Genomic DNA, 23705 nt, shown 5'->3' on the forward strand with positions numbered 1-23705 from the left:
GGGGAGCACAAGGTCGGAAGGTCGCGTCAGACCACTGTCACGTGACTCATGATGACACATTGGACTCTCTCCCAGCTATCCAATCAAACTTTACACGCGTGCGTGATCTTGAAGCGCGAGGAAGTGTCCGCGCGAGCGAAGACCGAGGCGAGCCACTCATGCGATCATCATCAGCCCGACCGGACCGGACACATGGCTGCAGAGACATTCAGATCGGTAAGCGCAGTATCGGTCGTTTTAACCGCTCAATTCTGCTGTTGGTCAATCGGTAAGTTGCTCATGTGCTCAAGCTGCCTGATCAAGATGCAGTTGCTCTATGATAGGTCACTGTATTTCGATTTCACACTTGAGGATTTAATGGAGAGAAATTTAAATGGAAAATATATACCATGTCATCCAGTCTGCAAGTGCAGGTCTGATCCTGAATCAGAGCAGTCAGGGCCAGAGGAAATGTCAAAGCATGCCTTGTACTTTATCACTGTAAACGCCTTAAATCCCAAACCAAAGTCTGTGATTGTTATACTCTAGTCTAAGATTAGAAAGGTACAAGAAAGACTGCTTGTCCTGCAGTCTGACACTTGACAGCACCCTTGCAAAACATTACCATGGTAGCCATAGTTTAAATAGCATAGTTACTACTGTTACTGTTTACTATTGTAACACTCCTTCAGTCAGTAAAAAAAAAAAACGTTCAGGAGCTTCATTATGTTGAATTCAGTTTTTGATGACAGTGGTAACTAATACCAAGTTTTACAATAATAACAATAGCTGTATTACAGTGCTCCTCAACCAGAGGACTGGGGCCCGTAGGGGGCCTCAAGACTTACAAGCGATTTAAAGGTGCACTGTGTAAATTTTAGTGGAATATAGCGGTGGGGTTGCGAATTGCGAGGAATGGTTTTATTTATTTATTTATTTATTTTTCTTTTACATGTGCCATAACAATCCCACATATTTTGGACATGCAACACAGTAGTACCATTGTGTTTTTTTAAGTAGTGGTAGTCATTACTAGAGTACGTGAATATTGCAATTAGCCCATCAATCCTGAAAATGTGGTTTCATTTATGTACTTAAAGGGTTAGTTCACCCAAAAATGAAAATTCTGTCATTAATTACTTACCCTCATGTCGTTCGACACCCGTAAGACCTCCGTTCATCTTCGGAACACAAATGAAGATATTTTAGCTGAAATCTGATGGCTCTGAAAGGCCTCCATTGGCACTTTATGCTCTCAAGACCCATAAAAGGTACTAAAGATGTCGTTACAAAGTCCATCTCACTACAATGGTTCTACAATCATTTTATGAATCGACGAGAATAGTTTTTGTGTGCAAAAAACCCCCAAAATAACGACTTGTATAGTGATGACCGATTTCAAAACAATGCATCGTGAAGCTTCGAAGCGTTATGAATCAGTGAGTCGATTCAGCATTTTGGATCGCCAAAGTCACGTGATTTCAGCAGTTTGGCGGTTTGACACGCGATCCAAATCATGATTCGACTCGCTGATTCATAACACTTTGAAGCTTCATGATGCTGTGTTTGGAAATCGGTCATCACTATATAAGTCGTTATTTAGGTTTTTTTTGTGCACAAAAACTATTCACGTCGATTCATAAAGTTATTGTAGAACCACTGTAGTGAGATGGACTTTGTAACGACGTCTTTAGTACCTTTTATGGTTCTTGAGAGTGTAAAGTGCCATTGTGCCAATGGAGGCCTTTCTGAGCCATGGGATTTCAGCTAAAATATCTTCATTTGTGTTCTGAAGATGAACGGAGGTCTTACGGGTGTCGAACGACATGAGGGTAAGTAATTAATGACAGAATTTTCATTTTTGGGTGAACTAACCCTTTAACTTTCCATCTGATACCATGGTACTTTTGTTAGGGTTACTATAGTATTTTGGCTGGATTTGTTGTTACCTAGAACATTTTTGGAAGGAGAGTGATTTAAAGTCTCTTTCTTGGACAGAAGCTCTCTGTTTGGGATAATTTGGCTCACAAAGATTTTGCCGACTTGTGCAGTTGTGTGGAACAGATGTTTTATCTTAAACGAAGGGCTGCTGATGGCCTGTTGTTTATCATACTCTATAGAGACCTTTAAGCTGGAGCACATCCCTGACCTGTCCACAAATCAACCAGACATTTTGTTCCTTGCTTTTATAAACATTCCCCCAGCTTTCACATTTCCCACACGGCCTTGTTGTAGTGTGCAAACTAAACTGAACCAACATTGAGCTAAAAACAACACTATTGTCTTCTGTAACGGAGCTGCTTTACAGGACAATTTGAATTGGCCCCATATTTGATTTGATGAAGTTTGCACTTTTGATTGTTGATTGAAGTTTATTACTGTGAAGCTGCTTTGAAACAATCTGTATTGTATAAGCACCATAGAAACAAAGGTTACCTCACTTGATTTGTATGAAAACACATTTTGAATCATGTCCACAGTTCGCTTGAACCTACAAAATCTAATAATCTGTGTCCATAGACATACTAAATGCAAATTTTGCCTGGTTTATTATGTTTGTTGGTCTCTCAACATGTAACACATTACCTGAGTGAACATGCAGATTGACTGGTGTTTAATTTGTATTATCTTCGGCTTCAGTTAAGGCTGTGTCGGCGTCATATGTCTCTGTTACGGAGATGTCCTCGGCTCATAGGTCCACAAGTACTCAATCAGAAGTTCTTCTCCTCCCACAGGTGGGTTTCATTGGGGTCTGACTTAATTTTAAGGGTGAAAACACGCTGGGTGTTATAGTATATGAACAAGATTTCTGTTTTGATTGTGTTCTGCTCCTCTAGAGTTGTAAAGAGTCACAGGCTCTTTAGGAAGCTGTTGATCGGCGTCTCGGTGGGCGTGCCGCTCGTGGTCGGGGTGCGATATGCTGTCTCAGAGCCCAGAGAGAGGAGGAAGATGAAGATACTAGCTGAGGGAGTCGGGCGCTTCTGCAGGTCTTTAATCGTTTGCCGTTAATCTTCTTTGCTAACATTAAATTCTGTGATGTACAGTACCATTCAAACGGTTGAGGTCAGTATTTGATATTTCAGTAAGATTGCAATAAATTTATCAAAAGTGACCGTGAAGACATTTATAATGTTACAAAAGATTTCTATTTCAAATAAATGCTGTTCTTTTGATCTTTCTATTCATCAGAGAATCCTAAAAAAAAATGAATCACTGTTTCCACAAAACAATTGACCAGCACAACTGTTTTTAACATTGTTGATAATAATAATGTTTCTTGAGCAGCAAATCATCATATAAGAATGATTTCTGAAGGATCATGTGAGACTGAAGACTGGAGTAGTGATGCTGAAAATTCAGCTTTGCCATCACAGGAATTAATTACATTTTACAATATATTAGTTTAGCAGTTATTTTAAACTGTAATACTATTTCAATTTTGCTTTTGTTTTTGACATAACTGAATCGTGGCATAACTGTATAAGTTGAGATGTGTATCTGTATCACGTCAGGTCTCTCTACGTCGGGCTTATGATATCAGCAGATTACTGGTGGACATCCAATATCGTTCTGCATAGCATGAATGAGGTAGGTTTATACCCCTATAAAAAATATGTATTAAATTGGTATATTTTGGGGGGTGGGGAATATTTCTAGAGTCTTCACTTGTCTGACAGGATCCAAAAATGTTCAATTGTTTATTTTTTTTATTTTTTTCCATTTACTCACCCTCATGTTGTTTCAAACCTGTATGACTTGAATGGATAAAAAAATAAAAAAAAAACACTGAGGCATTTTTCAAAATGTCTTCTGTTCGCCAGAAGAAGAAAGCCATACAGGTTTGAAGTGACATGAGGGTGAGTATATGATGACAGAATTTTCATTTTTGGGAGAACTATGCCTTTAATCCTTTGTGACGTTTTATGCACAAATATATCCAGTGCAAAGCATTGTTATAAAACAAAGTAAACACAGTAAAGATGTCGAACACGGTAAGCTCTAAACTCTGTTTCTGTCCCTGTCGCCAGAGCAGTCCAGAGTATGAGGAGCTGATGTCAGCGTGTCATCAGAGAGCAGCCAGTAATATGGTAGACGGGGCCATCCGGAACGGAGGCCTGTATATTAAGCTGGGACAGGGACTGTGTGCATTCAACCATCTTCTACCTCCAGAGTACATCCGCACCCTGCATGTGCTGGAGGATAAAGCGCTCAACAGAAGATACAAAGAGGTGAGCAGCTTCAGGTTAAGAAACCGAACGCATTCAGCTGGGTATTGATTTCCTGCAAATAGAGGTGTTCCTTAAAATGATGTATGTGACCTTGGTATGAAATGTTGTTCTAGGTAGACACTTTATTCCAGGAGGACTTCAGCATGTCTCCAGATAAAATGTTCAGGACGTTTGACTATGAGCCTGTGGCTGCTGCGAGTCTGGCACAAGTACACAAGGCCGAACTGCACGATGGGACGCCTGTGGCTGTAAAGGTGTGTTAGGGCTGCACATGATGACTGTTGAGAAAATACAGTTTATGTGCATTTTACTTGATTCATCAATTTGATGGATATTTTAATTGGTTTTTACTTTTAACACATTACAAGTAACACAAGTTATGTAATCAGATTACTTTTTTCAAGTAACTAGTAAAGTAACGCAATACTTTTCAATTTACAACAAAATATCTAAGTTACTTTTTTAAATAAATGTGTTGTTGACTGACGCTCTCTTGTCCCCTTGTTGAGTAAAACCGGGTGTAAGTACAGAGGCGTTGTGTGTAAACATGATGGTTATTGTAGTTGTAGACTAAAGGCCTGTACACACTGGGACGAATATCGCGCGCGCTTATCGCCAGTGTTTTTCGGCGCGTCTTGAGTGTTCACATCCAAGCGATTTTCACTGGCGATGCGGCGAGTGAACGTGCACATTCAGTAGATAGCGCTCCCGGTACACAAGGTGGTGCTGCGGCACTTTACGCTTCTGACACTCGCTTGTCACTCAGAAGAAGAAGAGAGACAGTAATTACGTGCTTGCCAAAACCATAGACATATTATGTCTATGGCCAAAACCATTCACACACTTTTTACTAACTGGCAAGCAGCATTAGCAGCTCATCTTCTTCTTTGTCTGCTTACTACTACTTCTTCGTCGTATCAATGTGTGCTCGGCAAGACCGTTTTGTGCTTGAGCGCCACCAAGTCGTGTTTTAATGTCACTTCAGCAGCTCCAGGCATATGAACAAAAGCGCCGATCTCATTGGTCCCGGTGTGAACAGGCCTTAAATGTGAGCATGCATTTACTCCTCTCACTTTCACAAAAAAGCTTGTTTTCCTCAAAATGAATAAAATCAGTGAAATGCAAAATCAGAATATTACACAAACCTCCAATAATTAAATATGTTAAATAAAACCAATATTTTTATGCATTTAATCTCACTTTATTGACCAATGTACTTGCTGTTGACCTATGATTCAGTTAAACCATAAGCAAAAAATGACATTAGATTTCTTGATTTCATTGGTGAAGTAAGTGTTAAACTTTCTTATCCTGCATCCCGTTCTTCTGCGGTCCAGAATGGCAGCACAGCTGAAAGGTTTGTTTGAGCTGCGCGGCATGCGCCCTCTACTGTACACACGTGAATTTGCATTTCCTTTAGCCTTATTATTTCAATTTTGTTGTGAAAGAACTTTTTTATTATTATTAAAAAAACAAACAAGCCCAGCCAAGGTGAGAAAAAGTAACACAAAAGTAACGTAACACATTACTTTTCTTAAAATGTAACTACGCAATTAGTTACTTTTCAAGGGAGTAATGCAATAATGTAATGCATTACTTTTCAAAGTAACTTTCCCCAACATTGCATGGTACATTGCTCTCTTTTTTTTCAGTATTTGCAACATCTGAACAGTATGAAGTGATGATCCAGTGGTTGTTGAAGCATTTATGTTATGAGGATCTGTTGACGTGTGTTCAGGTGCAGTATATTGATCTCAGGGATCGCTTTGATGGTGATATCAGGACTCTGGAGATTTTGCTGGACGTAGTGAAATTTATGCACCCCAGCTTTGGCTTCCGCTGGGTCTTAAAGGTAATTGGATGAAACGCAATGCATTTAAAACTACATTGAATTAATTTATTTTTTTACTTTAAAGTTTTTTTTTAAAGATGAAGTGTGTCATTTCTGTGACACTTGCATTTCCCTGAAGACTTTGCCAGTTGCCATTGCCGTCTATCTGAAACGCATTGTCCTGCCCCAAATTACACACCTCAGTTTTAATAAATAAATAACAAATACTTTGTAATCATTAATCAAAATGTTATAACCAAGACTGCTTAGATAGAAAATAATATAATTTAATCAATGGAATAAAATAAAATGTAATATAATAATATTGTAGTTTAAAGTCCCTAAAGTAAAATCACTAACAGGTTAAGTAGAATATAATGATTATATAGGCTTATAAAGTGCATACATTTAGCGAAAGAGTTAATTTCTCTAGTGAACTAACAGCTGTAGGTAACTGCCTGAGGTAAATGTAATGCTACGTGACATTATTTACAAGCTGTTTTATTGACGTCTTTCCGTGGTTGAAACACGGAGCGATTAACGTTACACGACATATGATACGTTTCAGTAAGTTGTAATGTATCCTCAACATACCGTAAGATATTAATTCATGTTTATTCTCTAGGAAGAGATGATCGCATTCACGTCAGACAATTACGTCAACACACGTCATTTCCTTTAAAAAGTTTAACTCCTTTCATTGCCACCACCATTCCATTCCATCTTGCATTATTTTCTTTTGAATACTCTGAATTACTAAGTAATTGCACCGTTAACATAATTTGCGTCACGCAGTTACATGATCTTAGTCGGGAAGTCGTGAGTTTATCAAACTGAGCATTTACAACAGCACAAGCACCCGTAATCCTGTTAGGTGGAAATTTCCATTCTAACACTTTAACCCGATTTCGTTTATCAGATCATTTTAAGCCACAAAACTCCGGGAAAGTTTTCAGTCCAATGATCAAGGAAGCAAATTAATTTAAACAATCAGTCCAAAACAGTGCTAATGTAAAAAAAACCAGGCTTATTACATCAGAGATGGCAGAGAGAATGGTGACTCACGGCCAGTTTTCAGTGAATTTTTCATTCCAGTGTCTGTTTAGCTTCAAAACACTAGCTGTGATTGATTCTGAAGAGCGAGAGCCCTCACACATTGTGCTGTGTGAAATACAGACTGAACGGGACATTAAAACATCCCACCGCCGTATGGCCAGATGATACGCAAACTACTTCACTAGTCTCGCTTGATGGATGTGGATTGTAATGAAGGTAAAGATGTTTGCGGTGGCATACAGCGTGTGAGCTCGTTATATTGATGCGCAAACAAACTGTGTACGTGCACTCTCAACGCACTTATCGCATACTGACACATTTCAGAACATTCACGTTTCCACACATATTCAGGATGTTTTTCTCTGTCATGTGAATGCTGCTGTGTTTAGTAATTCTGAATGGATCCGTGTACTGTAGTACTGTATATAATGCAGTCAGGTCAAGCCGGTTGGCAACAATCTCTCGTTGTTTCTTTATTTTTCTCCGTGATGCTGGTAGGACTTGAAAGGAACGCTGGCACAAGAGCTGGATTTTGAGAATGAAGGCAGGAATTCTGAACGTTGCGCAGAGGAACTGAAGCATTTGAAGTTTATAGTTGTGCCCAAAGTATTCTGGGACCTGACCAGCAAGGTGAGAATCGGTGAAGTCTTTCTTTTGGTCTCCAGCTTTTACACTTGGATAGTTTTTCAAATGAAACTATGACTTTGTGCCCATGTAGAGGGTCCTTACTGCAGAGTTCTGTGATGGATGCAAAATCAACAATGTGGAGGAGATTCAGCGTCAGGGACTGAGTCTGAAAGACGTTAGTTTAATGGCATCTTTTATGATTTAACTGGCTAACATCACATCCAATAATGTCTATAATTTCCTCTGGCTGTGTTTCAGGCAGCTGATAAACTTGTCCGCACATTCGCTGAGCAGATCTTTTACACTGGCTTTATTCACGCTGATCCTCATCCTGGAAATGGTGAGATTACTGTCATTGTATGCTGTATTTGTTATTGGGAATCAATTAATACATACAGTGGGGAGAACAAGTATTTGATTCACTGCCGATTTTGCAGGTTTTCCTACTTACAAAGCATGTAGAAGTCTGTCATTTTTATCATAGGTACTCTTCAACTGTGAGTGACGGAATCTAAAACAAAAATCCAGAAAATCACATTGTATGATTTTTAAGTAATTAATTAGCATTTTATTGCATGACATAAGTATTTGATACATCAGAAAACCAGAGCTTAATATTTGGTACAGAAACCTTTGTTTGCAATTACAGAGATCATAAGTTTCCTGTAGTTCTTGACCAGGTTTGCACACACTGGAGCAGGGATTTTGGCCCACTCCTCCATACAGACCTTCTCCAGATCCTTCAGGTTTCGGGGCTGTCGCTGGGCAATACGGACTTTCAGCTCCCTCCAAAGATTTTCTTTTGGGTTCAGGTCTGGAGACTGCAGGACCTTGAGATGCTTTTTACGGAGCCACTTATTAGTTGCCCTGGCTGTGTGTTTCGGGTCGTTGTCATGCTGGAAGACCCAGCCACGACCCATCTTCAATGCTCCTACTGAGGGAAGGAGGTTGTTGGCCAAGATCTCGCAATACATGGCCCCATCCATCCTCCCCTCAATACGGTGCAGTTGTCCTGTTCCCTTTGCAGAAAAGCATCCCCAAAGAATGATGTTTCCACCTCCATGCTTCACGGTTAGGATGGTGTTCTTGGGGTTGTACTCATCCTTCTTCCTCCAACCACGCGAGTGGAGTTTAGACCAAAAAGCTCTATTTTTGTCTCATCAGACCACAAGGCCTTCTCCCATTCCTCCTCTGGATCATCCAGATGGTCACTGGCAAACGTCAGACAGGTCTGGACATGCGCTGGCTTGAGCAGGGGGACCTTGCGTGCGCTGCAGGATTTTAATCCATGACGGCATAGTGTGTTACTAATGGTTTTCTTTGAGACTGTGGTCCCAGCTCTCTTCAGGTCATTGACCAGGTCCTGCCGTGTAGTTCTGGGCTGATCTCTCACCTTCCTAATGATCATTGATGCCACATGAGGTGAGATCTTGCATGGTGCCCCAGACTGAGGGAGATTGACCGTCATCTTGAACTTCTTCCATTTTCTAATAATTGCGCCAACAGTTGTTGCCTTCTCACCAAGCTGCTTGCCTATTGTCCTGTAGCCCATCCCAGCCTTGTGCAGGTCTACAATTTTATCCCTGATGTCTTTACACAGTTCTCTGGTCTTGGCCATTGTGGAGAGGTTGGAGTCTGTTTGATTGAGTGTGTGGGCAGGTGTCTTTTATACAGGTAACGAGTTCAAACAGGTGCAGTTAATACAGGTAATGAGTGGAGAACAGGAGGGCTTCTTAAAAAAAACGAACGGGTCTGTGAGAGCCGGAATTCTTACTGGTTATTAGGTGATCAAATACTTATGTCATGCAATAAAATGCAAATTAATTATTTAAAAATCATACAATGTGATTTTCTGGATTTTTGTTGTATGATAACAATTACAGACTTCAACATGCTTTGAAAGTAGGAAAACCTGCAAAATCGGCAGTGTATCAAATACTTGTTCTCCCCACAGAATATTCATGACCTATTATGACCCAGACGTTCCTTCACGAGTGTCACCCATGTGAAATGTTGCTTGTTTTAGTATTGGTAAGAAGAGGTCCAGATAAAAAAGCTGAGTTGGTTCTGTTGGATCATGGGCTGTATGAAAACCTCAGTAAAAGGTGAGAGCATGAGAAATAAACACCACAATCACTGAAATCAACATGAAACGGGAAACTCTCTCTCTCTATTTGTCAGTGACAGAGCGGCTCTGTGTCAGCTGTGGCGATCCATAATCCTGCGAGATGAAGCCGGCATGAAGACATATGCAAATCAGCTCGGGGTCAAAGGTAACGTAACATATTTTATCGGGACAAATGGCAGTTATGTAGTTAATATGTATACTGTTTTTAAGTCTGCTCACTCAAACTCATTGAACATTTTTTTGTTACATTTTTGTCAAAAGTGACAGTTAAGACTTTTATAATGTTCTGTTGAAAGTAACATCTCCTGAAAATGTATCCGTTTCCACAAAATTATGAAGCAGCACAGCTGTTTTCAACATTGATAATAAAAAGAAAATCAGCAGTAAATCAGCATATTAGAATGATTCATTCTGATTCATGATCTAATGGATCATGTGAAAATGAAGACTGGAGTAATGATGTTGAAAATCACAGAAATAAATTACATTTCAACCTATATTACAATAGAAAACCGTTATTTTAAATTGTAATAATATTGCACATTACTGTTTTTATTGTATTTTTGTTGCCAAATGTTATATAGTTTTTGTGATATTATCATATTCATTGCATCTCACTGGACCTTCCCAGAATACTTCCTGTTCAGTGAGATGCTACTTCAGCGGCCAATCAACATGTGGGAAATGGGCCTGGGTAACATCCTGACTCGAGAGGAGACGTCGTACATGCGTGACATGGCCACGAATCGCTTCGATCAAATCATGCAGGTGTTGAAGTCTATGCCGCGGCCCATGCTGCTGGTGTTCAGAAACATTAACACAGTGCGCTGCATCAACATCACTCTGGGAGCTCCAGTCGACCGCTACTTCATCATGGCCAAGTGGTAGGGCACTAGGAAATGACTAGTACCTCCTAGGCTCTAGTATTGACCCAAATATCTTTGCATTTATTTCCTTTTCATTATCCTATTCCTTCTTGAATACTGTAGAACAACTTCTGCCCCATGTGAGTTGTAGTATTTATGGGTCTGTTTAGAGTTTTGATCCCGTTCACCCTTCTGCTATCAATCTGTTTCAGTGCTGTGAGAGGATGGGGCAGAACTGTGGCTGATGACACCAGGATTCTGCCCAAACTGTCAGTCTTCCGCTGGGTCTGGTCCTTTTGGGAGAGCGTCAAGTTTGAATTCGCTTTAAGGTGATGACACTAGTGCTCCATGAAATCTGATTTGTTTATTCCCAAATTTTGTTTTATTTATTATCTAAAATGATTTGTTTTATTCCATTTTAATAGTTAAATAAAATGTTTGTCATGTGTAATTAAATGCATTAAACGTGTACAATTCAACAATTTAATAAAAGTTAACAAAAATTACATTTATAGGGGAAATACTCCCCCAAAATTCGGTTTTCCATTTAAATTATGGATTCCGTTTTAATGGTTTTATTCAATTTTAATCCTTAAAAAGCTAATTAATTTAATTTTAAAATAAAGCGATTTTATTAAAATAATAGGGCCCTATAAAATGTTTTACTTTTTCAGAAATTGTTTGAATTTTTATGGAATTATAATTTAATACAAATTTATTGTAATAAATGAAGGCATAAAACATTAACAATTATTTAATCTTTTTAAAACAATTTCTTAAATTTTTTTGGCAAACAGTGATGAACAACAGGGGTTTACTGTTAAAAATTAAAACATTTAAGAAAAATTGGTATTCCATTAAAAGTTTTAATAATTTGTATTTGTATTGCTGTTACTTAATTTATATATATATATATAATTTATTTATTTTTCAAAAAAAAAAGTCATGTTAATTTTTCTGAATTCCATTTAATAGTTAAATTTGTTTTAGTTATCAAAAACCATGTCTAATTAATTTAAAGCATTAAAGTTGTACAATTTGTTAAAAGTAACAAATAAAATATAGGGAAAATACTCCCCCAATTCTGTTTTCCATTTAATCTGGTTAAATTAAGAATGAAAGCAGATTTCATATTTAAATGCTTCAGAATTCAGACACTAGTCCATATCAGGATTTGATATCTCAATGGCAGATGAAACTGGAATCACGCTGGGTTTTTAGCCTGTTTTAGCCATATTTGTGTGTAATATGCATCAGATGTCATTGTGTTCCTCCAGGTCAGAGATGACACTCATGAGTGTCACACACTCTCTGCTTAAGCTGCTGTCTTACTGCAATATCATCACGCTGGACCAGGACGTGTATCAGTATCTGAAATGAAGCGTCACATACCTCATCATCAGCTCGGACCCTGGTTTCACTCATGCTGGATATGGCTTCGCACTGTGCTGTTTGCTCTTTTAATGCCTGTTTTATTTGAGCTTGGGCTCTCAGGAACCACACACACACACACTCTCTCTCGCTGTCCGTGTTGCTTTTCTTTTAAATAAGTGCCGGTGAGCTGGATTTCACAGAAAGCCAAGCACTTTTTAATTTTGCTTTTATCAATTATGACAGTATTTAGAAGACTTCTTTCATTCAGGAAGTTGTGACCTACATTAGTTTCTTCTGTAGGCCTGAGTTTGAAACACAAATGATTCATGATCATTTAATGGTGGCAATAATTAAAGTTTGAACAAAGTAAATGTTTGATTTTTTAATAATTATACTTAAGAAGAATTGTGGCAGGTTTTGTATTTATATGGATTTCACTGATTAACTTGATGGCAACTATGCAGAGGTGTTGCGCTGTCATACATTCATTCTTTTTGTGAGAATTGGACGTGTAATCTACAATGCAATATATTTTGAATATAAATCATTTATAAGAGGCTAGTCCAAACTGATGCTCTTGTATCTCCTGCAGTCTATTACAATTGATATGCTTAAAGTTGGCATGAAATTAAAAGATACCCTTTTTATTTTGTAAATGCATCTTATTGATCATACTGTGAAAAATTCATCCATGTTGTATATTTCTTTCTCTTTGACCTCGTAATGGTTCGTTCAAATGTCACAGCTGGATCTTCTGGTGGTGACCTAAGCCGGTCTCCTCCACATTCGATTGCATTCTCCCTCACAATACAGAAGAAAAGATTTGTAACTTCTCTTGCGCTTCCCTTATGGATTATTGTTCTTTTGGCAGTATAGTGTTTTTGAATAGGAGTTGTACCCTTCCAGTGGTCAAACTAGCTGCAGACAGAATTACCCGTGTATGTAGGGGAGAATAATGACACTGAAAGCATTGGAGTATCAGCATGTTTGTCAGTTCTGAATGTCAAGATGAAAAACATGTTCGTTTCTTTTGTTTTTTTACTTACAAAATATTCTTTGAAATACAATACCATTCACTGCATTTCCTTTCGGTCATCAAAAAAAAGCAACAGTATGACAAATGTGTTTTCTGATTTTCTATCAAAACATTGGAATATAAAACAGCAGGCAGACGGGGAAATCTTCAGGTGACCAAATACATGGAGTGAGAGCAGAAGCTCTTCAAAAGTGAGCAGTTACTCTGTCAATCTCCAGAAGATCATCCAAGATCTGAAACAAAAAGAGCAGAAAGTGAACGGGAAGAAAGGAAGCATTTGTGGAGATTATAGCTGTCAACGCTGGTGAAAATCAAGTTTTTAATATGCTTTAAGACTTGTACATTTATCAGTCAACACCATTGCTGAGTATTTTCTCCTTAAAACAAAAGAAGGTTTGAAATTGCCGGTGTTTCTGATGCCACAAACTATCTTGTAACCACTCACGTCAATGTGTGGGAAGGCTTTAGCATATCATTAACTGAAGCAGGGAAGTCTCAAACGAAGCCAGATTATCTGTTTGTTTGTTTTTTGTTGATATGAAAAATTAAGTACATTTAGCAATATAGCGGGTTAATGATGTATATTATGATGAACTATATGCGTTTCTCCACTGACGTTCTATGTTGTTCAAAGCATATCTAAGGATGCAAATTTTTAGAAGGCAGTCTGAGATGGTGAACAGGAACATGGTTTGTGTAACATTAGCATAGAAACATTAGCTGATTGATAATGTAGTCAAGCAAAAGGCTAATGGTATTAATTACTGTTATGTGTCCGGTATCGCTCTTGAAAAGAGTGCAGTTTGCTACAGTTATTTAAAGGTTTTTTTGTGTGTGAGATTTTTTGTTATTATTGCAGAACTGAACATGGTCAACATGTGAGACACCATTTAACTATATACAAAACCAGGGCTAACTTCAGTAAAGTTGAGTAAGGGTCTCTGAGCTGGTGTGAGTGAGTGGAGGCGGGGATAATTTGCATACTAATGGATCCACTATACTAAATGAGGCAAGGGTGTAGAGGACACATTCAAGCTACTTTTAAAAAAATTATTTGTAATTTTGGCGATCAAAGATGAGTTTTAAGGGACACAATTATTGACCACAGGGGGACTTTAATTAAATGTCCCCAGGAAATATGCAAGAATGAACCTGCTGCCCTCCATGATTCCTATTCTTTCAAATAACAAAACACTTGAATGCGACAAACTCATAATAGAGATTAAGTGGGAAGTAGGACAGCTCTGATAGCAAATGAAGACAGCACTAGTGTTTGTGACCATTTGTTTTTTGGCCAGGTTTAGCCGAGTGAAAAAGAAAGCAACAGAAGTGCGACGCGGCCGTGCCGGTTTCACTCAGACAGATCGCGACGCCAGTTTCGCGCAGTATTGGGTTTGAATGGTAAAAAATATGTAAAAATGCACATCCTGGGTGAGTATTCGGGTAAATGTCTCAGTGAATGTATACACAGTTGAATAAGAAATCGGGTGTTGCAATGAATTTGGTCCGTGTAGCTTTTAAAGGGCCGGACCTAATATTCTGTGTGAAGCAGGGCAGGACCATGCCAGCCAAGTGAGTTTTTAGGGTTTTTAACCCTAAAACAATGATAAAACAATGAATAGTAAGTTGTGTCATATTATTCAATTACTTTTACTGTTTTTTGCCATGGTATCGATTCAGTATCGGTATTGAGGTATTTTAGTCTGGTATCGTATCGAAGACATAATTTTGGTATTGTGAACACAATTCTATATAAAAAGTATTTTTCTGATATTCTCTTTTTTTGTTATGTTGGTTTACAAATTTTTACATTTTGTCAAGGGCTTGTTTACAGTACACTACTGAAGGCCAACATTGCAAGTTGAATTAAATGTTTTTAAGTAAAATTGTTGAAAATTATTGTGATAAATTAGTCGATAGATGAATCGATAAATTAATCAATATAAAAATTGTCGTAAGTGGCAGCCCTACAGCATTCACATACAAAACACTGGGTTAGTAAAATAACGAAATTATATTTTTTAAGTCGAAAATAGTATTTATGTAAAGAGATATAGTAAATTACACCCCCCCCAAATGACGATATCATCGACCATCGCAATGTTTTACTGTAAACATCGTCAACTGCCAATTTAGAGGACATCGCCCAACCTTAGTGCTAGGTTCCAGCACAATTTCAAGTACTGCTTAATTATATAAAATGATTATTCAATATATTTCCAGCACTTGTTTATAATTATGTCCTCTGGCCTGCACTGAGGGTGTATCATTCACTGCTCACTGAGGGAAAGTGACAGTAAGTAACTTTGAGTTCAGCACTCACAATGTCTGCCGTTGTGCCGATCTTCTTGGCCAGTTCGCTTCGCTCCATGGTGCTGAGGTACAGGTACTTATTCAGCAGCTCTCCATCCAGAATGTTCTTCACAGCGTTCTGCAACGTCCGCCGATCATAGTGCAGCATCCTGCAGCAATACACAGAGGGTACAAAAATGTCACATCTGGCCTGGAAATGTATCTTTTAGTTACGCTCTGCTTTTTTAAATGCTCACACAGAGTAAAATTTGCTCACACATCTGTCCATTGAGGGTTTCAATTGTACAATATGTATTAATTAATATAGTTTAAATCTGTTCCACAGAAAAAGACAATTCCAGAGATGCACACAAATTCCCTGAGATACAATTGGAAACCTACTCCAATCTCTAAAAACAATTTTTAAAAATGGAAATGCATTGGTCAAAAACGTTGAATCCCATGAAATGGGGTAATGCAAATGACAGGGTTTCGCTGATTCACTTCTCTCTGGACGTCAGCATTACTAATGAGAAGACTCAGTACCTGAAGGCCTTTGGGTTGAGACCAGCATGATGTGGCAGCATGGTGGTGAGGGCGTTCTGCAACATCAGCAGTCTGCGGTAAGTCTTCTCCTGCATGGGCAGAAGCAGGCCGACGCCACCGTCCAACGTAGCTGCGCAGACACAGAGAATCAAAGTTGGGTTTCTCATGAACTGGTTTAACTAGTTTGGGAATTATAAAATAATGATGGCTCAATGATCATGTTTCATGAATGTTGGTTGCTAGGGTGTGAAGGTGTTCAAAAGCCTCCAGAGAAGCAGATGAAGAGACCCACCGAACCAGGTGATGTGTTTGTTATCCCAGGTGAGCGCCTTCTTGCTGGCCGTGTCCAGAGTGCCGCGGCATGGCATCCTCCAAAAGGCGTTCACGTGAGCGCCCACGTTAAAGTCTGCTCGCCGCAACAAGCGCATGCCCCCGAAACTCTCTTTGGCTAAAGATGGTAGAATAAAGGACATGTGTGTGATGTTGGACACTGGGAAAGAGCAAAGTCTAATAGTGTTTTAGAAAGGATAAATTAAATGATTTACCTTCAGGCAGGTACATGTAGACCAACAGGTTTTTGTCTCTGTCTGAAACTAAGAGAGGGTTTAAGAGGTCAAATGAGAGACGTCTACAAGAGTGTTAAAGCATAAAACTAATGATGATGGCAAGTCACTTACCTAGAAAGCCAAGCTGGTTATTGTCCACCATAAATTCAATGCTATAAACCTCCAGGGGCTTTGCATCCTATGACGAAGCAAAAAGAAACATGGAACAATCAGACCTGGCAACCTGTACACGTTTTTTTCTTCAAAGTATTTATCGTCACTTTAAACTATGAAAAAAGCTGGTGTTTCAATAGAAATGACATTAAAGTATATTTTATTTTACCATAACTGTCAGTACATTCGGCAGTACACTTTAACCATATTTCAAAGACGATAGAAGTAACTATGAATTTACATATAAAGAAGCTCTTAAAGGGATAGTTCACCCAAAAAGGAAAATTAGCCTGTGATTTACTCACCCCCAAGCCATCCTAGGTGTGTATGACATTCTTCTTTCAGACAAATACAATCTGAGTTATATTATGTCCTGGCTAATCCAAGCTTTAAAATGGCAGCCCAAAATTTGAAGCCCAAAAAAGTGCATCCATCCATTATAAAAGTAATCCACACGGCTCCAGGAGGTTAATAAAGGCCTTCTGAAGTGAATCAATGCGTTTGCGTAAGAAAAAAAAATCCATATTTACCACGTTATAAAGTAAAATATCTAGCTTCCGGTGAACCGCCTTCCGTATTCAACTTGTGAAAAAAACGTAACTGTATGAAGTCAGACTTAGTGTAAGCATTTTGAACTGCGAGAGGCAACACTTTGTTCATAAGTTGAACATGGAAGGCGGTCTGGCGGTAGCTAGATATTTTACTTTATAAAGTTTTAAATATTGATATTTTTCATACACAAACCCAACAATTTACCTCTGAAGCCCTTTATTAACCCCCGGAGCCGGGGTTATTTTTTTTAAATAACTCAGATTGTATTCGTTTGAAAGAAGAATGTCATACACACCTAGGATGGCTTGAGTGTGGGTAAATCATGGGGTAATGTTCATTTTTGGGTGAACTATCCCTTTAAGTCCTACATAAGTGGGTCAAAAAAGCACTGTACATTTCAAATTCTAACTGTATTTCATTTAAATGCAATAAGTACATTTTCATTCAATTGTAAATAACATGCAAATAATTGTCTGAAAACATATTACATTCACACTTAAGTATATTCTTTTCATTTCCGTAATAAGTACTCTTTTGAAAAGTTGGCTAATTTCTGGATTCTTTTATGGTACAATTAACGGTGCCATTTAGTTTTTTGGGGGAGTTTGCCAGCATTCATCCTCATTCATCTTGATTGTATGAAAAATAACAGCGTGAACATTCTGTTAAAACTTACTTTGTATTCCACAAAACAAGCATACGTGTCTGGAACAAGTAAATCGTGACAGAATGTTCATCTTTGGGTGAACTATCACTTTAAATCCAACTAAATCAAAAAAGGAATTGACTGATATTTGAGTGCAAACTCATGACGGGTACCCTGCTGACGAGCGAGAGAGTCTTGCTCTCTTCCTGGTAGCGCAGCAGAGAGACGCTCTTCATGACATCAGCAGCGAGGATGAAGTTCTTGATGCTGTACATCTGATGGATGTAGAGCTGCGTGTCGATGAAGGCCATGCCAGTCAGATCATTATCCCTCAGGCTCCATAAGAAGATCTGCACACAGACAACTCATTCATTATAGAATGAACAGAAATGGCTTTCTATTTTATGTGATGCAGCACATCTGAATGTGTGGTACCTTCTGTCCGATGGCAGACACCAGGTATCCACTGCAGTGACAGAGAGCCGTAACGGGACCCTTCTGCTCCTTCTCATACAGCACTTTAAACTTATTCTTGGTGAGGGGCTGACCGGGCTCTGGCACCACCTCAATCACATCCACAATGAGGATCTGTAAGACAGAATAAACCCAGAATTTTGATTAAAAGGATTTACAGAAGCAGGGGCTGCGCAATTTGGACAAAAATGTATTTGCAATTGATGGCAATTTTCTGAAAGAAAAAAAAACTACTCCAGATTTGCTGTGCTTGTTTGTAGGGCGCACAATTTTTCCAATTTTGTAATTTATCATAATAAATAATATTATTATAAATAATAATAATTATTATTTTTATTTAAAAAAACACATTTGTGTGGAGCAGCATTTACTGCTTGTGTATAAATGAACGCAGCGCTGCGCTTCACTCAGAAACATGCAGCGCAAATATTTATGGAATTAAAATCACAGCCTTTGTGATTTGATAATCGGACTAAGCCATATAGAAATGTCAGTTTTAATTTTCTTAATTGTGCTGCCCAAATCAAAGGTGGATGTACATACACAGTGCAATTTTGACTGTTGTTGGATCTTGTGAATGTAGATTTCCCATTTTTGAGATCACATGACCAGCCATATTACTCTTTATCTTTCAGTTGAGGAGTAAAGTCATCATGGGCATTAAATGTGGCTGTAAATGACGCATTTCTTCAATGGCTTTGGTATTACCAATGCTATACACACAGTATGTATGCATGTATGTATGTATGCGTGTATATATGTATATATATATGTAGAGTTCAGATGAAAAAAAAACATCTGACATGCTTTCTTTTAAATTAGCATTTTTTAATCAGGATTCTATGTTTAGGCTCAGTAATTTCACTTTAATGGCAATGAGAATATTAGTCAGTTATTGAAATGCCTTATTTTCAAAAATGTCAGTTTAATCAATTCATGGGTATTTAACACATTTAACTGTCTTTTGCTGCAAAATCAGCTAAGTCCATGTGTGCTTTTTTTGATGCAACTGGAAATATTGCAAATGATGAAAGCAGAATTCTAAATGTAACAATGAAGAAACTGATACACACAGTAGGGGAAGCTGTGATGCAAAGTGACTGCCACATCCGTTTCTGTCAGAGTTTTACAGAGGCACAAGGAACACTGTTGTGTTTACTTGCTACTCGCAAAATCCTGTCATTGCAACTATAACGATGGAAGCTTGGTTTCTGTGGACTTAGAGGATTTTGCTGACACGTTATAAAGTAAAATATCTAGCTTCCGGTGGACCGCCTTCTTTATTCCACTTGTGAAAAAAACTTAACTGTATGACGTCATATGTAGTGTAAGCATTTTGAACTGCGAGAGGCGACACTTTCTTCATAAGTTGAACACGGAAGGCGGTCTGGCAGAAGCTGGATATTTTACTTTATAAAGTTTTAAATATGGATATTTTTCTTACACAAACCCATCGATTCACTTCAGAAGGCCTTTATTGTTGGATTAGCCAGGACAAAGGGAAGTGGCGTTTAGAGGTTTCTGCCAACAAACTGGTATTTCTGAATGGGCTGACGCTGGGATTTAGCTGATTTGAAGTTTTTGATAAACGTACACTATGTGCGGAGAGCATTCGCTCAATATAATTTTCTCATTTTTGACAGAGGTGGTGTTTAGCGGCTTTGCATCTAAACTCTTCATATATATTGCTGCACCTGTCAGGAGTGTTTACAGATGTGTGTAAGTGAAGACTCACTCTGCCCCTACAGGTGACCTCCTCTCCTTGCAGGAGGCACGTTCCCACGGCCACGTATCCCTTCAGCCCTGATACGGTCTCCTGACTCTTCAGAGCCACTGTCTTCATGCACGTCACATGCTCCCACTCCTCCAGGTCAATGCTGACGAAGTCAGTTCAACAATATTATAGACAGTTCTGTTTATTTTTCGTGATCGTCATCATTAACTCATGTCGTTCCAACCTCAGTCACAAGACTTTTGTTTAACTTTGAAACACAAATGAAAATATGAAACTTTTCTTTCCCTCTAATGAAAGTCCATGCAATCAAAACTTTACAGTTCATAAAGACACATCAATATAGTAAACTGAAGCTCAATTGTACTTCCTTGACATAATATGAAAACCAATGAGGTTTAAGCTTCCGTTTACCATATTTGATGTGCATTTTGTATACGTGTTGTTCAATGTTTAAATGTGAATAAAAGCCTAAATTAAATCTGTTCATCATATAAAGCAATCGTGTCTCTTCAGAAGACTTGAATGAAACTATTCATATGGATTACTTTTATGATCTTTATGAACTTTTTGAAGCTTGAAAGTTGAGGTTACCTGGACTTTCAATGAAGGGACATCTCTAAATATCGATAAAAATATCTCCATTTGAGTTTCGTAGATGAATGAAACTCTTATGAGTTTGGAATGACATGAGGGTGAGTAAACGCAGAATTTTTATTTTTTGGTGAACTATCCCTTTAAGTAAAACATGAAGGTGGTTCTCACCGTGTGTTTGGGATGGCCTCCCAGCTGACGGGAGAGATGAGCTGAATGGAGAATTTGTCCTGCTGAGGGTGTATGTACCGCTCATCTGAGAGAACAATCAAACTATTAAAACCCCGTCAAATCAGACACATTCACTTTCTCCATGTACACATCCAAAAAAACATCCAATCAAACAGTGTCACACCTCTTTCAATGTTCTCATACTCCTTCTCTTCTCCAGTCATTCTGGGAATACGAGTGCACTGGTCTTTAACACTGCTGCACACAGCATACACCTGAAACACACACGATGCCTCACATATGAACACATGACTGCACACATTTACATAGCAACACATATCTAATGCTGAACACTATTGTTATTTATGCAAAGAGCTTAGTCAATCATAACAGATCTCAATATAGTAGATGCATGAAGCCCCGGTCACACAGAAATTACTTTCAAACAAAGCAGCTTTCTGTTGGTCAACACAGCCAATTTTGTGTGACCAACACGAGTTAAATATGCAAACTCTTTTGCCCTAATGCAAAATTTCAAATTGCACATATATACGAGAGATGCTGGTAACCAAATAGTTTCTGTTCCTATTGACTTCCAATGTATTTTTGCCTAAGCAATGGAAGTCAGTGGTCCCCAATAGTGTTTGGTTACCAAAATTCTCCAAAATATCTTTTAATGTTCCACCGAAGAAAAAAAAAAAGACAGGTTTGGAAAAACATTAGATGTAGTACATGATGACAGATTTTTGATTTGTGGGTGAACTGTCCCTTTAAAGGTCATAGAAAATTAAAAATGGTCAAGAATAGCTAAATCACGACTACATTCAGTGAACTCCTTATCTACAATCCACAGCATTTGGATTACCTTAGATTCCACGTGGTACGACACATAGTGGACGGTACACCTGAGCGGAATCTTGCGGACGGGCCAGGGAGCATCGTATGAGAGGTAAGTAGGTAACACACTAATCCGCAGCTCACCCTAAAGGAGCAAATGCACTTCAGTTACACATTTAACCTGTCAAGATCATTTTCCCATCATATCCTGATACATTGGAGGGTGAATAACACTTTTTAAGTCCTTTAACATCTAATACTAAACACTAATGTACATTTTAGAACTTGTTTGTACCTGTTTATTGAAGTAGAGGAATCCTTTGGGGCAGTTGATATTGTGGAATGGAGAGAAGGACTCAATAGCACCATCTATTGTCATGGGGTGGAGCCGCATCGCCCCACGAGAGGTCACCAACATCCAGTGAGGAGACGGCCCGCAGATAAACACCTGAAAAACAGTGCCAAACTATATGTAGTGCTTATCTTACAAATTTACGCTTGGCTTGAGGAAAGAAAATGTGGGTAAACTGTTAAAAAAACGGTGCCAATGTCTTATATGCCAGCTCTGATAGTTTTGTTTTGTTATTGTTAACAAAAATGATTGAAAATAATTTTTGGTAATTGAAATGAAGTGGAAATAAAATTTAAAAAAATATATAATATTAGATGAAAAAAGTAATTTAAACAAAAATTAGAAATGTTGCCAGAAAATGACCAGAAATATACATTACAGTTTTTAAACGAAGTCAAAGACAGACGTACCCCTGCGTATCCTGAGATGTCCTGGAAGTATCTGAATCTCGCCACACGTCCTTTGACCACCAGAGTCTCCTCTCCCTGACCCTCTGGCTTCTTGTCCTTTCTAATTTTGGACTTCTTCTCTCTGAAGTTAATGTTATGAGGCATCTGACAGGAAGAAAACAAAGCCACCACTCATCATCGTTCAAACATCATTAGAGTAAATTAGTATCAGTAATAGTATTAGTATTTAGTGTTGGTTTGTACCTTCTTAAACCGCACTTTCAGGTTGCTCTGAGCTTGCTGCTGGTCATATGGAAAGGCCTCATAGATGAGAAGCTCTTGATCAACATGTGCCTGTTAAGATTTGATTGACAAATTCAGTAAAAATAAACTGTAAATTTCATCTCATCCAGAAGAGCAGGTTCCTGTGATAAACTTACCAGCAGGTAAGGACGGCTGTGGTTGTAGCCTAATGACACAAGAGCAACTTCTTTGACCAACGGGATTTCTCCCTGCCTTGTCACTTCCTCCTTTTTGAGCTCCCCTTGAGTAGCCGATTGGCTAGCAGAGCTGTCAACCAAGACACGCTGACCAACAGGGAAATTTTTCACCAGGAAAACCAAGCGCCAGTCGGGAATCTGGTAGATCTGATTAAGAAATGACACACAAAAAAAATGAACAACCGATAAGAACAAAATGAAAGCTTATACCATGAAATAGACCCTAATAACTAACTTAGTTACATTGATTTATCATACTAAGCAATTTCCATAAAGGAAGATACACTTTTCATTATTGTATTTTGGGGTATTTTTTCAGTCATGAAAAAGGACATTTTTAGTTCAAAAAAAAGTTAAGTTAAAAAAGTTAAAAAAAAAAAAAAAAAAATACTAATACTAATACTAATACTAATAATAATAATAAAAAAAAAAAAAAAAAAAAAAAAAAAAAATATATATATATATATACACAAATCAATTTTATTTTAATATTCAATATTAAAACACATTATTTTCATCATGAATCCAACTTAAATCCATACAGCTCTTTCAAATCTCTGTAAATCAGTGTGTATGTTAGTCACCTCCATGACTCCATTCTCTCTGACCAGCAGGCACCAGTGTGACGGCTCCAGTCTGTTCTGGCCGCCCTCTCTTCCTGCCTGAGTAGAGTTCACTGCATAGCCACGGCCGGACTCTTCTTTACTAGGGCTGGTCAGAGGGTTCGACTCGCCATAAAGCATCTCCTCCTCATCATCCACCGCATTACTGACAC

At 38.3% G+C, this 23705-nt stretch overlaps 2 protein-coding genes across 2 annotated transcripts in view; one reads left to right on the forward strand and one right to left on the reverse strand.

The window, feature by feature from the left end:
• adck5 (aarF domain containing kinase 5) lies at nucleotides 1-12743 on the forward strand. The gene is made up of 15 exons (XM_079829512.1): nucleotides 1-216; nucleotides 2620-2714; nucleotides 2817-2966; nucleotides 3492-3567; nucleotides 4008-4208; nucleotides 4322-4462; nucleotides 5947-6060; nucleotides 7594-7725; nucleotides 7814-7897; nucleotides 7981-8062; nucleotides 9749-9827; nucleotides 9904-9995; nucleotides 10482-10734; nucleotides 10929-11045; nucleotides 11994-12743. The coding sequence occupies exons 1-15, from the start codon at nucleotides 49-51 to the stop codon at nucleotides 12094-12096; spliced, it is 1887 nt and encodes a 628-aa protein (XP_079685638.1). The 5' UTR covers nucleotides 1-48; the 3' UTR covers nucleotides 12097-12743.
• The window catches only part of cpsf1 (cleavage and polyadenylation specific factor 1), a 27068-nt gene continuing 16037 nt past the window's right edge, over nucleotides 12675-23705 (reverse strand). Inside the window, exons 22-38 of the mRNA XM_079829511.1 lie at nucleotides 23515-23698; nucleotides 22871-23077; nucleotides 22695-22784; nucleotides 22452-22595; nucleotides 21985-22137; nucleotides 21718-21834; nucleotides 21037-21127; nucleotides 20853-20937; nucleotides 20091-20232; nucleotides 18317-18469; nucleotides 18055-18231; nucleotides 16642-16708; nucleotides 16510-16557; nucleotides 16257-16412; nucleotides 15965-16094; nucleotides 15450-15588; nucleotides 12675-13359 (exon numbers count right to left, since the gene is read on the reverse strand). Of these exons, the coding sequence (XP_079685637.1) occupies nucleotides 13312-13359; nucleotides 15450-15588; nucleotides 15965-16094; nucleotides 16257-16412; nucleotides 16510-16557; nucleotides 16642-16708; nucleotides 18055-18231; nucleotides 18317-18469; nucleotides 20091-20232; nucleotides 20853-20937; nucleotides 21037-21127; nucleotides 21718-21834; nucleotides 21985-22137; nucleotides 22452-22595; nucleotides 22695-22784; nucleotides 22871-23077; nucleotides 23515-23698 (2131 nt within the window). The 3' untranslated portion in view covers nucleotides 12675-13311. The remainder of the gene's footprint in view (nucleotides 13360-15449; nucleotides 15589-15964; nucleotides 16095-16256; nucleotides 16413-16509; nucleotides 16558-16641; nucleotides 16709-18054; nucleotides 18232-18316; nucleotides 18470-20090; nucleotides 20233-20852; nucleotides 20938-21036; nucleotides 21128-21717; nucleotides 21835-21984; nucleotides 22138-22451; nucleotides 22596-22694; nucleotides 22785-22870; nucleotides 23078-23514; nucleotides 23699-23705) is intronic.

This window comes from Gobio gobio (assembly GCF_949357685.1).
Source record: "Gobio gobio genome assembly, chromosome: 11".
Lineage (NCBI taxonomy): Eukaryota > Metazoa > Chordata > Actinopteri > Cypriniformes > Gobionidae > Gobio > Gobio gobio.